The following is a 17688-nucleotide window of genomic DNA, read 5'->3' as shown; positions in this document are numbered from 1 at the left end:
TCCTAAAACTCTCTCTGGAAAATACACACACACAAAGCCCTGCAGTCAGGGAAATAGAAACCACAAGAAACACATTTGAAAGCTCATTGTTTATCTGTCTGTCTGTTCTGCTTGATAATACAGACCAATAGCATTGTTTAAATCCCTGACTTAAAAGGTTCACAGTGCTTGTCTCCATTGTCAGGCAGCTATTTGTAACAGCAATTTCCCCCCCATGGAAAATGTGTTTTTCTCCGCATTGTTCAGAAGAAACAGAACTTCCCAAGATCCCCAGTCTGGCGCAAACCATCAAAGCCCACTCTGTGACCCTCATTTCCTTTTTCTGCCTGCTGTTTTTGTTTCTTCCATAGGTAGAATCTGATCCACACCAACGTGTCCAAGGCACATGCGAAGAAGGAAACAGCTGCAGCATGGGACCTAAATCAGGTTTCTAACTTTAGCACAATTCCTTTTGCCGATGTTCCACAGTGCTCAGTTTAGCCAGATAAACAATTTAAAAAATAGACTGGACTGAATTGCTTGGCTTAGAAAAGAAACATATAACAGCATAGTCTAGACACTCTGGCTTACTAATATGTTCCTTCTTAAAAAGCAATTTCTCCAACCCATCTGCAGACTTAGGATGTGTATAGACACCATGTGCTTCTGGCTGCATATTGTTGGATTTGCAAGTTTGTATCCCCAGGATATCTAGTGTCTGTCCAGCAGGAGAAAGGCAGGAGGGAACAACCTCTCTTTTCTTAAAGGGTACGGCACTTTGTTTTAAGAGAAAACTTACTGGCTACTTTTGGTTACATCAAGCTAATGTACTTCTGAAATGCAAGACGTATTTCAAGGAGCACAGAGTATTTTTCTGTGCAGTCTGCATGCGGAAGCGCATTGCAGCCCACTGTCAGATCCCTGTCAGCAAAGGCTGGGCCATCCCATATCAGGGATCAAGGGCAGTTTTGTACTCATGACAACAGTGTCTCCAAGTGCACCTATGCTTTCCTCTTCTCTATAGAAAGGATACTATTGAGATAAGGCAGAAGCAGTTTTAAGGTAGCATGACCAGTTCGGCAGCACTGGGCAGAGTCCTGCAGGAGGTGCCACAACAATGCTGCAGAACGAAGCTGGGGGTGGGGGAAACGCCAAATTTTAGTGTAGCACAGGGCGCTGTTGAAATTTGAGAGCCCAGACTTCGCCACTGGATAAGGACAGAGTATGCTTCTTGGCCCAGTGACCTACTGATACACCACATGCTTGACACTGGGAAACTGGGACATTGCCCCATCACCCTCGTAAGCTGGCACTTCTGCTTTGAAGACATGAAGCCTAATTTCTGAAAGCCACTCCAGCCTACAATTCTAAATGTACTTACTTAGGAGCTAGCCCCATGGAACACAGAGGGAATTAGGATTGCAGTGCATAACTCAGTTTGCAAGGTTTACCTAACAACTGAAATACTGAAATATTATTGAAGAGGCAATTGTTAAATAAGTCAGTTACAAATGAAATTCATTTGAGAGATAGCAGACTTTAAATTTGTCAATGGAACACATTATTCTAAGGGTTATTAACAAATACAGAAGCATTCTTAGGTACCGTATTTTTCGCCCTATAGGACGCACCGGCCCATAGGACGCACCTAGATTGGGGGGGGGAATAAAGGGGGGGAATTTCCCCCCCCCAGGTGCGGGGCTGGGGTCGGGGGAAGCTCGGGCTTCCCCCATCCCCAGAATGGGACCCCAGAACGGGTCCCAGAGGGCAGCTTCGGCATCGCTCTGGGAGCTTGGGCTGGGGGAAGCCTGAGCTTCCCCCGTCCCCAACCCCCAGAATGGGTCCGGGAGCTATGGCGAGGTTGCACAACCTCGCCATCGCTCCCGGAGCTTGCTTGCGGGGTTGGGGGCGGGGGAAGCCTGAGCTTCCCCCGTTCCTAGCCCCCAGAACGGGTCCGGAAGCTATGGCAAGGTTGTGCAACCTCACCATCGCTCCCGGAGCTTGCTTGCGGGGCTGGGGGCGGGGGAAGCCCGAGCTTCCCCCGACCCCAGCCCCCAGAACAGGCTGCCGCCCGCAAGCCTTGCGAGCCCACGGGAACTCCCCCCGGGCGCACAAGGCTTGCGGACACCTGCGCGAAGCACGGGGCGTCCTCCGGGCTGCAGGCTGCTGCCCGCAAGCCTTGCGAGCCCGCAGGGAATTCCCACCGGGTTCGCAAGGCTTGCGGATAGCTTCCTGAAGCCTGGAGAGGGAGAGGGGTCCGTGCGCACCGACGCCTTTCGCTCTCCAGGCTTCAGCGAAAGCCTGCATTCGCCCCATAGGACACACACACATTTCCCCTTCCTTTTTGGAGGGGGAAAAGTGCGTCTTATAGGGCGAAAAATATGGTAACTATAATGAATTAAATATGGAAGAGACATATAAAACTTGTGAAATTGGTAGCCAGCAGATTTGAAAGGAAACTTTTGCTTATATGATACAAAAGTTTGAGAAGACTGGACCCTGGGGAGGAGACACTTCCAAGAGAGTTTTCACTTTAAAATGATCAGATCCTGGGTTTCATTAGCTACTGTTTTTGTAAAATACATGTCATCGGTAAACAAACCTATGAGGCAGGTTCTGCAGAGAAACCAAGACATGCTCGATTCAGCAAACTTCATAACGATTGAAGTTGGGACTCTTGCATCCAAACCTACTAAGTCTATCAAAATGCTCCTCTTGTTTGTCTTTTTTTGGGAGTAGGGACTTATGGGAAACATTATAAAGATACACCATGCCTTGTATTCATTTTATACCCATAACTTAGTTTGGTTTACAATGTAAATTTTATGCACACTCTTCACAAATCTAGATTTTGATAAGTAAATGTCAGTAAACATTGTTTTCACTGTACTCACCCAAAGTGATGGAAAACAACTTGATGCCAGTACCAATTTACATTTACAGGTAGTCTAAGCTATGTAGAATTTCACATTAATATGTATAGAACATTCTGTTATTAATGCTGCCTAACACACATATTTTTGTAGGGACGTGGGTGGCGCTGTGGTGTAAACCACTGAGCCTTGGGCTTTCCGATCGGAAGGTCGGCGGTTCAAATCCCTGCGATGGGGTGACCTCCCATTGTTTGCTCCCAGCTCCTGCCAACCTAGCAGTTCGAAAACACGTCAAAGTGCAAGTAGATAAATAGGTACCACTCTGGCGGTAAGGTAAACAGTGTTTCCATGCGCTGCTCTGGTTTCACCAGAAGCAGCTTAGTCATGCTGGCAACATGACATGGAAAAACTGTCTGCAGACCAACGTCGGTTCCCTCGGCTAGTAAAGCGAGATGAGCACCGCAACCCCAGAGTTGTTTGCAACTGGACTTAACTGTCAGGGGTCCTTTACCTTAACCTTTACGCACATATTTACAACACTAAAAGATTCAGATCTGGAGCTAGTTTAGAAATAAGTTCCCCACTTGCTAGCCCCACACTCTGATGGCTGTGCATTGAGCATGGTTGGCTGAAAAGGAACCCCTAAAGGTGAGCAGATGCTTTATGAAGCAGATGAGCTTCCTTTTCAGTGTTATACTGACACTGCAGGTAGATGAACCAGATAGTTTTGAACAGGTTTAGAGACAAAATCTATGAGGATGGATTAAGAGATTAAGCCCGATTATTATTTGGCATTCCGGCAGTTTTAGCACTGCTTCCATGTTGCTCCTACAGTATTCTCGGGAGCCATTAAGAGGCCTGAAATAGAAAAAGAAAGGGCTCATCTGCTTTATAAAGAACAATGGGTAAACTTTAGCATCACTTCTGGAAGGCTTCCCTGCCCTGCACGCACATCTTCTTTCTGTCTGAATCAGATGTATAAACTACTTTTCATTCACTGCATTTCATGCACCTTTAAGAAATGATGAGTATTTCCAAGCACACACCCATATGTTGTAAAAGTCAATTCAGCGGTACCTTGAAGTAGTTAGCAGTCATGAGTAAGTACAGCAATTCACAGTTCTTTATAGCTGAAAGTGATACTAATATGTGAACTGGCAGCCAAATTAATCTTCTAGCTGCACAGGGAATTTTAAATTGCTTACTGGTTATCTCTAGTAGAGTTGATATTGATAGCTCATATGAGGTCACTGGATGGACACTTTTACACATGCTAATTTTACTTTAGAATTCAACTTGTACCGTGGATGATGAAACAGGCATGCAGTCTTATATGGCATTTCTTGGAGGCAGGATTAAATATCTAACAGGCACTTCAGTCACACGCACACAGCTACTGGCTGGTCTGATATGGCTACAATAGCTGGTTGTACAAAGGAAGTTGGGCACGTCCATCTTGCCATCATGCCTTTCATTTATATTATCAGATTAGCTGTGTATATCATGTTTCTAGAACTGCATCCAATGCATGATGGCTGAAGTGCCTTTACATGGTACATGAGGCTATAATGTACTTCAGCAGATGGTGACTGCTGATGGCTTGGTGCTGCCACATGAAATTGTTGCACTGCCTTAATATCCGGGATTGTCTGACTGACAGCATGATCCACAACTTGTGATGCTCAAGCAGCAGTCCCTGCATCCCAAACATGATAGTTTCCCCAGCCTAACACAACGACATATTGTGACAGCTGATCTTAAACAGAACAAGGCCCCATCTGCACTTTGCATTTAAAACAGCACCATACCACTATAAATAACCACAGTTTCCTCCAAAGAATCCTGGGAACTATAGTTTTAAGGGTAGACCCTAATCCCACTCACAGAGCTACAATTCTTAAAAGAGGTTCACAGTGAGACCTATTTCCCAAGGAACTGGAATTGTAGCTGGGGGCGGGCAGGGATAGGGGTCTGTAAGTTCCAAACATATTTGTTGCACAAGGGGACACTCTTCTTCATTGAAAAGTCATAGCAATTTAAAAAAAATGTATTCTTTAAAAAAAAGTTTCAATACTGAAGGGATTGCATAAATTCTCAGGTACTACAGGCCATCAGTCTTGTCCTTTCATCTTCATCATTTTTAATTAATAGTTTTTTGCCTTTCTGCAACTCTTTCCCTCCCTTTGTGAAACCACCTCTGCTTACTATGTCCTCTGTATCTTGTCTAAATTTGAATTCTAACATGCAGTTTTCCTTAATAGATACATTTTACACATAATTTCCCCTAATGTGGTTCATTTTTAAAAATCATTTGCACCAATAAATACATGTCATAAGCATTTTTGCTTATAATATAATTATAGATGCATTTTTGGTTGCCGAACTATATTACAAAATTCTGAGAATTTTGACAGTCCAAACTTAACCAAACAATGGTCTAACCATGACAAGGCAGTGCACTGCACTCCCCATGTCTTCAGTTCATCTGTCATATCACTTGGAGCAAAGATCACATCAAGGGTGTGCCCTGCCTGGTGTATTGGACTGATGACCATCTGAGAGAGACCCATGGTGTCATGGAGGTCATGGTCTTGAGCTGGCCCGACATCAGCCTTCATGTGGCTAATTCAAGTCAGCCAGGATTATCAGGTTAGGGTCCTCCAACTATGCCCCAGAGACTACCTTGGCTACCCTGATAGCCTAATCAGCTGTGGCTTTACCTGCCCCAGACCTGAAATCAGATGATGTGAGCTATGGGCAGGTGCCCATGACATGAGGAAAACTGTATGTTGTATGAAACCCTGATATTGATACTGTTGAAATTATTTTTAAAAGCATATTCAGGCAAAAAATAATAATCTTTCTGGCTTCTTTTGTTGTTTTCCTGCACAGACTCTTTTGCTATCTCATAAGGAGATAAGAGTGATACACTAGAAAATAATATAAATGCTATAAAATTGTTTGGCCTTACCCAAATACAATTATCTTGACTGACATAGAAAATGTGCAGGATCCTTAACCATTTTTCAAAGAATTGCATAGCTTGCTACAATAAGGAGATAACATCACAAATTATTTCTTTACCACTGGCACTTCACTTCTCTACTTAAAGTGTGTTGAAACCAACATGTGACAGAATTTAAACTAATTAGCAGGTGTTTGAACTTTCATTTCTCACTGAGTATAGGAATGCCAAATTCCATCATGTTGTTGTTGTTGTTTTCTTGTATTGAGTTAAACATTGCTGAATACTGAAGCATTTTGTGCAAGTAAAGGGGAATGCCATTTGATTTGCAGCAGAAGTGATTTACAGTCACAGTACTATATGCTAGATAGTTAATCTTAGTTCTCCAAACTGTCTGGTACACTGGTATATAGTGAAAAGCAGCTGAGTCGTGCAAAATAGTGTACTGCACACTATACAGCTGACAACCCTGAGCTCAGTATTACCTGAATATGTATCAGGACCGTCTTTTCATCCTCTGCTAGGATCTCAGCAGGGATCCTAATTTGGCACATGCTGCCTCCTCCAACACTTTATGTCACACTTGCAAAGGAACAAGCAGAAGCATTAAAGGCTGTTCCCAGTTGTTTCTCTGCAAGTGGAGTTTGCATTTGGTGTCCTTGAATTTGGCACCAGATGAAAGCTCTGCTGGGGGCTCCTAGGTCAAGTTAATCCCTCCTGGAAGTGAGATTTGCATTTGATGCCAAATCCCCAATTCTTCCTCCTCTTTCTTTGCAGAGGCGGCTGGAATCCAAGCATCACTTGCCAAGGAATAAAGGAAAGAATTGGGAGAGCACTCCAATTGCATAGTTGATAGCTTAATATTAAAGTTTTTACTTTATATTGTTTTGGTTGATTATATGTATGCTGCTTTTGGGGCCTATGGTCCAAAAAGCGGTATCCAAACAAACCACACCATATGAAGTTACATCACCTGATGTTGTGGTGACATCAGATGATTGAATGGGTGGTCCAAGTGGCCAGTGTGCGAGCTCAGGATGCAGCCTGTCAGCTGGACCCTGTTCTTCAGCCCTGCACTAGGGCATAGTAACTAGACTATGTACAAACTGGTTAAAGAGAAAAAATTCACAGTATTGATGCACAGGACAAGTCATGCTACCCAGAAAATTTCCAAGTCATGTTGACATTGACACTATTCTGCTGCCAGACACATGTGACACAGCGGTTCAGTGTCTCTCTGCATTACTTCCAGTGTTAAACACAACTGACGGTTTCCTCTTCAGCTGTGACATTCAGCTTCCCAAGTGTAGGGCTGTAATTATGGTGGGAGACTAGGATACCAAAGACAATAGTAATTAGCAAGCACAGTCACAAAGACCTGTTTGGGTGCCTTTTCTCAGGAACACTGATTCTTCTGCTAACAAATAAGAGGTGTCAATGGGTGTCTCAAAGCAGAGACCAGTTTCAGGATTCTCTGTCTCTCTCTCTCTCTCTGTGTGTGAAATTTCATGCTTGCTCTGATCCTGTTAATTACCAATCTGTTTTAGCTGATGCATTTAGCATTTATAAAAAAATCCTGCAGGTCAGATGGAAAGAGCTTGGCCCTAACACTTTCAGGACTTTTCTTTAGTTAAAACTTAAGTAAATTAGACTACCAAAATGTATAATCTACATACTGTGGCAGCAGTGTACAAGACAGCCTGACATCACCTTGTCGAAGGACACAAGCTTGTGAATTCTGCTCCTTTCTTAATATCTAAACCTCCTCACATATTTGTGTATTTTGTCAAGACCAGTTATTTGCACTTTTCTAACTGGATACCCTTAATTGGTTTAGAAAGGCTTAAGATATGAATCGCTATTGATTTTATACATTCTAGGATCTAGAGCATCACTCTCTAGTAGAAAACAGCATGCAAGATAAATGGAAAACCAATCAGACCTTCTCTTGGAGTTACAAAGGGCAATGTTCTGCACATGTTTTATGCTGCCCTGCTCAGCGAGGCAAGCACTGTTGATTTGGGGACATCTTTATTAAACGATTATAGAAGAGTCTGCCTAGCTTCCTGGAGAATAACAGCCAATTGTTCCCCCTAAGGATTTTGCTCCTGCTATGCATGATGGAATAAAGCCAACTTGTAATTTCTGGTTGTACATTTAGAAAGCAGAAATCTGGTTTGATTGGTAAGACACATTATCTTATTTACTGATGGTGCCAGATTAAAGATTTTAAGCTGCTGAATTTTATGAAGCATCTTTTTTTTTTTTTTAAGTTATATTTCAGATCTGCCTTGATCTCTACTGGAAAACTACAATCATTTACATTTGTTTTAAAGTAAGATAAACGGCTTTAACTGTAACATGGATGGTTATTTCTCCCCATTTTTTGTGCAGAAATAAATGACTGCTTAAGTGTTTTATTGTTCAACAATGGCAGTAGCTTCAGTTAGCATATAAAGAAGTGATGTATGCATGGGGGGAAACTGTGAACACAGCCTAAACTTTGTTTATTACAACAGCAGTTCTAGCTGCTGAGAAGCAAAGCCATCACTCACCTTAAACAGCACATTCTCATACATGTTTACATAGACCTAAGTCTCATTATTGTTAATGGGGCTCACAACCAGGTAAGTATGCACAGGACTGCTGCTTAATAGTAGCTTGCCACTTTGGCAGTGGGACTGCTGCAGCAAGCACAACAACCCAGAGATGCAAATATCCCCCGCTGTACACTTGATCCACAACATGCACATTCATCTTATTTCTTTGGACTCTTGGCAATTTATATTCACTGCGTATGTTGCTGCATCCCAGGACAAGGATAAAATTGCTAGCTTTTATCATTAAATGCACTGACCCTGATCCAGAGATAGTGGTGCTCAATAATTATTGAACTCGACTGATAATGTGCAGCTAATAACTATGTCCGGTGGGCCAAGATAGTACAAATCAATAAATGCATGACCATCACGCTCCAGGACAGTTAAATAATATTTCTGGCATCATTCCTACACAAACATGTGGAAACAGTATGGACTGCACTTATGGTCATCCAAATAGATGTAAGCTAGGGTCAGTGGAAATATTTTTAAAGCCATCGTCAAACTGGCGTCTGTTTAGTTTAGGGTGCAATGAGGCAAGCCAAAGACAGTGGGGCAGCATGAGCAATGATCAAGCCTGATCCAGAAACCATGGTTATGAAAAAGGGGGTGATGATCTACTGGTGCAATGGATGTGGGGCTGATCTGGCACCAGTTCCCTCCATTGACTTGGCACTGAATCTTTGCCTTGCATCCCTCAGCTTGCCAGACCTTTTGATGCCTGCTGATAGGTCTTTTCTGAAAGACTTAGATAAGGCCACTTCTGATCCAACATGATTCTCTAATCACGGGAGAGGTTCCATAACGTTTTTCTGTATATGGGGGGTGGTAAACTGCTGGTGTGGAAGGTCTGTGGAAACCAGCCCTTGCATCACATCACATCATTTTTCAAAGAATATTTTTTATGGCAACTCCATAATGGCTTGCTCTAAATTCTAATGAGGCATTATTTGCATTTTTGGGGGGAATTCAGTCACATTCTAATGAGGTCTTCATAAAGCTGGCTAAATATGTTCAGAAATCATTAGTGTAGATTACCAGAGCAAAACACTCCTGGGGGACCTCCGCAGATTTTGTTACAGAACCTATGGCAGATGGATCAGTATAATAGCACAAGAATGCAAGGGTTTGGGGGGGGGGGAGAGGAGGGCATTGTTTGTTTGTTTGCTTGTTTTTGGTCTCTCCACAGAAACAGTGTAAATGTGAGCTACTCAGTTACATGCTACCAGATAAAGAGCTAAATGTCCCTCAGGTAGATTCATTAAAGGAGGAAAACAATCAAAACACATTTTGCTGCCATTTAAATACCAGGTGCACTGCGGTCTACAAGTGCCAGGAAAACCAACGAGGGTCCCTTGCTGGAATTCAGGAGCGCTTAAAGGATGCAGGGTTTTGACAAGCCTGCCTCAGATAATGACAGGTATTGGCAGATGTATGCAGGCCCTGCTAGAGGCGAATGGAAGGGCTGAATCATCTGCAGCAGGTGCCTGTGTGAGAGAAAGCCTCCCAGTGGCTCCTCTGCCTGCAATTAAAACCATCCTGATGCATAGAGCTCCAGGGCAAAAGCTATATCCGAGCACAAATTTAATGACTATCCAGTCCGGGTAAACAAACACACATACGCCCCCTCCATGATTAATTCATGAAGGACAAACACAAGTTATGTGGCAAACATGTTAAATAGGTATTCTTCTCTCCTGGAAAGAAAAAAAAAAGTTGAGCTATTTCCCCCCCACACCGCCCCCCTTGCTTTTGGATGTAAAAAATGGGCAGGTGGTCTCCCAAGAAATCTGTAAGTCAAATAACAAAAGCAGCGGTGAGCAGTTACAACAGCACGGGTAAATAAATAAAAAACTTGAAAGCCACAAAAAGTCACAGTGCTGGCTCTACAGGAATCTAACCTATTGTCAAAACATGATAGTGGAGTGAAAACAACGCCGCCCGCCCCCTCGCCACTGCCAGAAAAACCCTCAAGGACAGTGAACCAGCTAAAGTTATTACTAATGGAAGCATAACACAGCCCTAAGTGACTCAGCGGTGATGGACAGGAAACAGAGTTTGTACCCCCTTGGAGGCCATGGTCCTAGTGAAGATTAATTGCCAGACTTCTGTGTTCTAACTATAAATGAGTATTTTTGAAGGATGCTCTTTTAAGGAGGCTTCCTTTTGTGCCACTTTTCTAGGTTCAGGTTTTAAAGCTCCATGTCTGAGTGTTGTTGTTGTTTGTCCTGGCGCTTCCCCCCAGGAAAACACACGTTGCCACTGAATCAAGGCAAACGGCAATCAGGTTTTCTGGAAGAGCCCTTACTTGGTGTTAAGATCCACTCTGTACAGTGAAACTTACTGTTTGTATAGACACAACAGTTTATACAACAGCTTCAAGAATTTTTTCACACAATACACTGGAAAACACATTATTCCCCCACATTTGCTGAAAGATACTGCTATCCTAAGCTGGATCTTACAGGAAGCTTATATAAAAGGCGCATGTGTGAACTGAGGTGCCACTTGCATTGTGTGTTCCCTGGGAATCGGGAATGTTATCTAGGGAAGAAAGAGGGTTCAGGCTATCCCTGCCCACATGATGGATGCCTCTTCTAAGAGCTATGGGTGAGTAAGGTCTATAGGTTTGGGAAGAGGCTGGCCATTATTCACACTCGCTAAGCAAGATGGTTATACTTAATGCAAAATATGAGAGATTGCATTGGTTTACGATATATGACATTGGATCTACAAACAGGACAGTTTATCCTGGTTGCAGGATCTATCTACAAGTTTCTTTTGTTCATTGCATTGGAAAGTTTAGACCAAGTCAGAAAATGTGAATGTTTTGCAGTTATTAAGGAGTACTCTGGTGCAGCTCTAGATTTTGGAGGACCCTGAGCAAGCTGCTGTGCCCTGATGGCAATGTTCCTGCAGCTACCAGCCTCCTCATTACAGGCTTACCCATTGGCAGTGCTGTAATGGTCTAGTTGCTGTATAAGCTCCCAGGTGAGTGAGCCCTTCAGTGCAAGGTGGAGTGGGATGCTAGTGGCTGCAGCAGAGCTACTGATGTGCAGCCCAAGTGTCGGCTCTGGTAGGCCCTGCCAATGATGGGCCTGGGTTGAGCAGATCCTATGGCAAACCATCTGGCAAGCACAGATCTCTCTTAGAAGCTCTGCAATGATTCTGGAGATTGCAAGGGAATACAGATACCCCATGAGTCAGTGATATTAAGAGATTTGGGGAAGTTGTGGTTAAGATGATTTTTCAACTTATGCTTCCTGCAAGAACATTCCTTGGTCAAAGATAGGAAAAACTGGAACCCTCTGGAAATTAAATGTAGACCAGGACTAATGCTAATTTATATCATGAGATACAGGGAAGGAAGAGTTAAGTATTTAAGCTGTCAGGCGATTGATAAATCCATTTTGTTCAGGACTAGGAAAAATACAGTAGTCCTCATTTAAAGAAACAGACTGATGTCATGTGGTTAACTTGAATGGTAGGGAGTAATGAGGATATATAAATAATAAAATGAGTTCTGCAGTGCTATGGTGAACCATGAATTAGGTACTCAGAGAAGAAACCAGAAAACTACTTTGCAATAGGTGTCCACTCTCCAGAGAGGTGGTGTGGTGGAAATAGGATAATTTTCACCCATCACCCTATGTCTTCGTAGGCCAACTAAAATTTTAATAATACTTTTAAAAAATTCAGACGCTGCAGCAATGATACACCAAGAACATTAGAAAATATAACCCAGCCCCACGGAACTGTATACCAGCACCATGAAGCTTGCCATCCTCTTGTCCAGATTCCAGTTTTACAGTCAGAGAATCATGAACTTAGAAGGAATATTGCAGGCCATCAAGTCAAACTCTCTGCTCACAACAATATACTGGAAAGTTTCATATCAATAAATAAGTTGTAACTTTTTGCTTCAGCTTGAATGCAAGTGGCAAAGCTGATTTATTGATCCACCAAGTCTCAAACTCCTTTGGTTCCTAAATGGCCTCAATCTGACCTTTTAAGCCAGTCCAACTGGTTGCATCTTTGTGCTCTCATAACAGCACCTAATTATACTCACAAATCGTGCTGCTTTCTCATCCAAAAGTGGTCCTGTTCCCTGATTTGTGATCAGGCTCAGGCACTTTAGATGTCTAGGCACTAGGATTTAAACTCACAATAAACCATGAACAAAAATCCCCTTTCTAAACACAGAATGAAAATTGAATTTACAATAAAGGAAGCTGGAAATGACACATTTACTCATATTACTGAAAAATTAATTGATCATTTATAGTCCACATGTCTATTTTTCAGGGGGGAAATTATAAACTACTGTTTTGGCAGGAAATTAAAAACATGCATCATAACTGCTTTAGCTACACTGAAGTATATCTACAATTTCCCATTTTTTTCAGCAGCTAATAAATGCACTGTTCCTGGAGGTGTTGACAACATAGTTGATGAAGTTTGATATTTTCACTAGGAAACTGAACAGTGTACTCCCTAGGCTGTTTTAAACACCCTGACCTGCATCAATGCTAATGATACAGTGAAATAAATAAGAAACCCAACAACTCTTGTTGACCATTTAAAATGAAAAGCTAACTTCTGTTACTATCTTTTGAAAATAAAAGTGTACATGACCTAAGATACTTATTGCTTGGGAACTTAGAAATTTGGATTGCTTATCCTTATTATTTCTATGGAAACGAAAAGCACAGCTTCACTGAGGAAAGGCCAGGCAATCTGGTCACTGCAGAAAGTAGTTATTCCCTGCAAAAATTAATTACTAGGCAGAAAGCCCCAAAATGGCCTTCTATCCTCATTCAGTGAAATACACTGTAGTACTTTTGGAATCATAGGAGAAGAAATAAATTCTTTTATATCTGAAGTGTATTAGGGAGGGTTCCCTTGTATTTTGTCTCTGTGTTTTAGAAGTTGAAGGAAACCTGGGTGCAATTTTCTGCAGCCATCCAAATTTCTGAGGAAATCTGTGGTTGGCTAATATAAGTAAGAAAATTTCCTGGAGAAATAGATTGTTGAGGTTTTGTTTTGTTTATTATGTTTCTATCCCATTCTTCCTGAGGAGCTCTGGGTGTGTGTGTGCGCGCACACACATGCACACACGTCTGTTTTTACGACAAGTATGTGAAGTTCGCCAAATGGCTACTATTTTGTCCTAAAAGACAGTACAGTATATAATTTTTGAAAGTATAAGTTTTCTAAATCTCTCTCTCTCAGGTGTCAAAGACCATGGGTAAAGAGGGGCATCTTGAGCATGTGATGGAAAGTGTCAGAAGCAGGGGGACAGGGGTGAATTATCCCCCGATTCAAAACCCGCTCCAGCTCTTTTTATAGGGCGGGTGGAGGTATCTGGAGATCCAGCCACAGATCTCCCATCACATATAGTTTGGCCCTGGGTGAGGATTTGAATAGAGGAATCTGAACCTCGCTACCTGAGCCACTTCACCGTGCTTGCTCTAAAACAGGGGTTGGCAAGGTTTACTGACCATGGGCTGGATCACTCCCACGGAGATTGTCCGTGGGCTGGATTGGCACAGCGTGATGCCAGAAATTGCATCTGCGCCTGTCTGCATCACTGGAAGTTGCTTCTGCGCGTGCCCAGGTGCCAAAAATTGTGCATGCGCAGAAGCAATTTTCGGTGTCTGGACATGTGCAGATGTGATTTCCAGTATCTGCGCATGCACAGAAACAATTTCCGGCGTTGCTCGGCAAATCCCCGCGCTGCGCCAGTTTAGCACAGCGCACGGGGGACTCGCCGAGCAGGCGGCTTGGTTCAGGGGTGGTTTGTGGGCCGAAAAAACGGTCTTTGTGGGCCGTATTTGGCCCATGGGCCGCACGTTGCCAACTCCTGCTCTAAAACACAAAAGTCCATTGTGTTTGAGACTGGAGTGGCCAACTCACAACTTAAGTAGAACGTTAGCAGCAAGGCTGTTAAATTCAAAACAGAGAAATCCCCACGGCATGCATAAATATAGACAATTTTCCAAACTTTCTTACCCTTCCCACTTCCACGAGATTTGTCACCATGACTATGCTTGCTGTATTTTCATGCCAGACCATTCTCCAGAAGTCATATATTGTCTCTTGCATTGGTCCTGAAAGCACAAATCAATCCACAGGTTATTCTCAGCACATAACAGGATTGGAGGAATACACACTGATAATGTTATAGGCAATATTAAAAACTTGACAGCTCTCAAGTGCGTTAAGAGGTGAGGCAGAGATCTTCTGTAGGCTCATTAATTTAGCTTGTTAAAGGCTCAATGGAGGTTTCAGTTTCTTTCAAACTAATTTGCAATTAAGTGTTCCCCCCCTCTTAAAATGAAAGAAAGTTGTTGGTTGTTTTTTTTAACAGGAGGTCGCAATCCTATACACAAACATACCTGAGGGAAAGTGTCACTGTAATCAATATGTTTATTTCTAATAGGAATGTTTAAGATGCACTGTTAACTAACTACTAGGGCTGAGAGTTTGAAAAAAATAGTGCAGGCAGAGCAGCATCAGCAGTAGTGGGGCACTTCTGCTGCTTGCCAGGAGGGGCTGCGGCCAACCCAGGCCTGCCCCACCCCACCCCACCCCCCGTCCTGGCGAGCACTCCTTAGAGACTACTGTGTCAGGAAGTACAGTACAGTGGTGCCTCGCAAGACGAAAAGAATCCGTTCCGCGAGTCTTTTCATCTTGCGGTTTTTTCGTCTTGCGAAGCAAGCCCATTGACAGATTAGCGTTATTAGCGCTATTGGCACTTTAAGGGCTAAAAACGGCTTTTTAAGGCTTAAGGGATTAGCGGTTTTGCTACTAAAATGCTTTTAGCAGCTTAGCGATTCAGAAAAAGGGGTTTTGGAGCAAAAAAAAAACCTCAAAATTTTTCGTCAATTTTGGTCTTGCGAAGCAAGCCCATAGGGAAATTCGTCTTGCGAAGCACCTCTGCAGACGGAAAACCCTTTCGTCTTGCGGATTTTCCGTCTTGCGAGGCATTCGTCTTGCGGGGCACCACTGTATATATAAATTGTTGAAAGAAATAAATAGTAGCGCACCACCAGGAGAGCTCTGCTGCTGCATTTTATGCTTTTGGCATGAGTAATGTTTCAGTGGACGATATTGGCCTTTCTCACTTTAAACATTTCTCTTAGTTTGCACTATTGCTCTAATTAGTCTAATTCTCAAATCGCTCCTTCTGAAATGAGGCAGGTTTTTGGAGACAGTTTTTTTTTTCTTTGACAGCAGGAGAGAACATTGCTTAAATGCCAGGCCTGACAACTATCTTCATTTTAGAACATAACGAAAGAAATGAGCCCGGGGGAGGGGGAAGACCGGGACCACCCCCACCCCTAAAGTATCTGCCTAGGCTCTAGAATAGCCTATGTCTGTTGTTTCTGGAGTGCTCTATGGGAATCCAGGATAAACGCTGGATCCACAATGAATCCCAAGTATTGACTGGGCCTTTGGGGAGGGTGTAGTCCTACCCAGGTACTCCTTCTTCTAACACTTTTGCTCCTGCAATTTTTTTTTTTACCCTGCTATGTCACTTTGTCTGAGAGTCTATTGGAGACAGACATAATAAGCAGATATAAAACACCATCAATTACTAAAATCTTGCATCTACAAACAACCAGTTACTGATCCTCTTCACAATACTTTTTAGTTACTTATTTAGAATTTTACTAGTCTATTCATTTGAGGACTTGCTTGAAATATTGCAATACCTTTAAAATTTTAACATCAGAGTTGCCGACAGCTGATAAAAAAAGGGCAACAGTAATCACCCTTGAAATAAGAATGTTTTTTCTAAAACAATAGCTGCAAATGACATACCACAACACTAATTGCACCTGAAAGCTCATGTGCCCACTCATCTCAGGAGAAACACATTAAAGGATACTATTAAACTGAAGAAACCCACACCCACATATCCAACAGTAATCTGTTAAAATGTATTTTTCATTGACATTTGAAAACATTTAGCTTTAATGTTTTCATCTTGCATCTCCAGCCTTGTCTTGTGTGAGTGTCCTACGCAAAAATGACAAAGGCAATTAAAATTAGGCAATCATTCTTGCAAGATCAATATCATTGGCCTGCAGGGCTCAGAGCAGGTGCATTGTATGGAGTTATTATTTATAAGGGGAAGCTGTCCAATCTCAAATATCTGCTTTAACTGTGGCTGCAAAAGTAGTTGCTTACAGCCCTCTGCAGTCAAAACAGAATCTTATGTTTGGCACTTGAGCAGAACCATCTACAGTGGTGCCCCGCAAGACAAATGCCTCGCAAGACGGAAAACCCGCTAGACGAAAGGGTTTTCCGTTTTGGAGGTGCTTCGCAGGACGAATTTGCTATGGGCTTGCTTCGCAAGACGAAAATGTCTTGCGATTCCTGGGGGGGGGGGTGTTCCGCTCCCCACCCCCTTTTTCTAAGGCACTAAGCTGCTAATAGCCTTTTAGCAGCTAATCCGCTAATCCCTTAAGCCTTTAATAGCCGCTAATAGCCGCTAAACCGCTAATAGCGCTAAGCCGCTAATAGGGTTGCTTCGCAAGACGAAAAAACCGCTAGACGAAGAGACTCACGGAACGGATTCTTTTCGTCTTGCGAGGCACCACTGTATTTGTATTTACTACTACCACCACCACCAGTCCCTCACCAGAAGGGCCCAGGTTATGTTACAGAAATATAAATACAGCACTATAAATTTAAAAGAAACTACAATCACAACTAGATAGATCTCAATTGTCAGGGTAAAGAGGTGTAGGTTCAGCATACAATGAAAGCTGTACCATGAAGCTGCCAAATGTGGGGAGGAAATTCCTCAACTTTTGGGCTGGCACAGGGAATATCCTTTCCCAGCTCACCAACCCCTGAACCTATGAGGAATGTGGAACTACCAAGAGAGCCCTCTCCACTGATTGCAACACCCAAGAGGATCTGCAGGGAAAGAAGTGGTCTTTCAGATATTTGGGGCCCGAGTTGCTTAGGATTTTCAACACTAGTATAAGCAGCTTGAACTGGGCCTAGACATGATGTCGCAAGCAGACCAGCTGTTTTGAAACATGGGTTATATGAGTTCTGAAGTGAACTCCAGCCAGTAATCTGGCTGCTGCATTTTGGACCAGCTGACTTTTCCGAATCATATTCAAGGGCAGCCCCATGTAGAGCACATTGCAATAATCCAGTCTGGAGCATTGAGTACTGTGGCCAAGTTGTTTCTGTTCAAAAGAGGCTGTAACTGGTGAACCAGCCAGAGCTGGAAAAAGGCACTACTAGT

General features: G+C 42.9%; 1 protein-coding gene across 29 annotated transcripts in view; it reads right to left on the bottom strand.

The window, feature by feature from the left end:
• The window catches only part of PTPRM (protein tyrosine phosphatase receptor type M), a 401413-nt gene that overhangs the window by 17387 nt on the left and 366338 nt on the right, over window positions 1-17688 (bottom strand). For all 29 annotated transcript variants that reach the window (XM_083450038.1, XM_083450022.1, XM_083450011.1 and 26 more), the window contains one exon: window positions 14430-14527. In XM_083450038.1, coding sequence (XP_083306164.1) covers window positions 14430-14527 — 98 coding nt within the window. The remainder of the gene's footprint in view (window positions 1-14429; window positions 14528-17688) is intronic.

The sequence above is a fragment of the Podarcis tiliguerta genome (genome assembly GCF_965153285.1).
Source record: "Podarcis tiliguerta genome assembly, chromosome: 7".
In the NCBI taxonomy this organism is placed as follows: Eukaryota; Metazoa; Chordata; class Lepidosauria; order Squamata; family Lacertidae; genus Podarcis; species Podarcis tiliguerta.
Note: the sequence above shows the minus strand (reverse complement) of the source record. Positions and strands in the feature narration are given on the sequence as shown.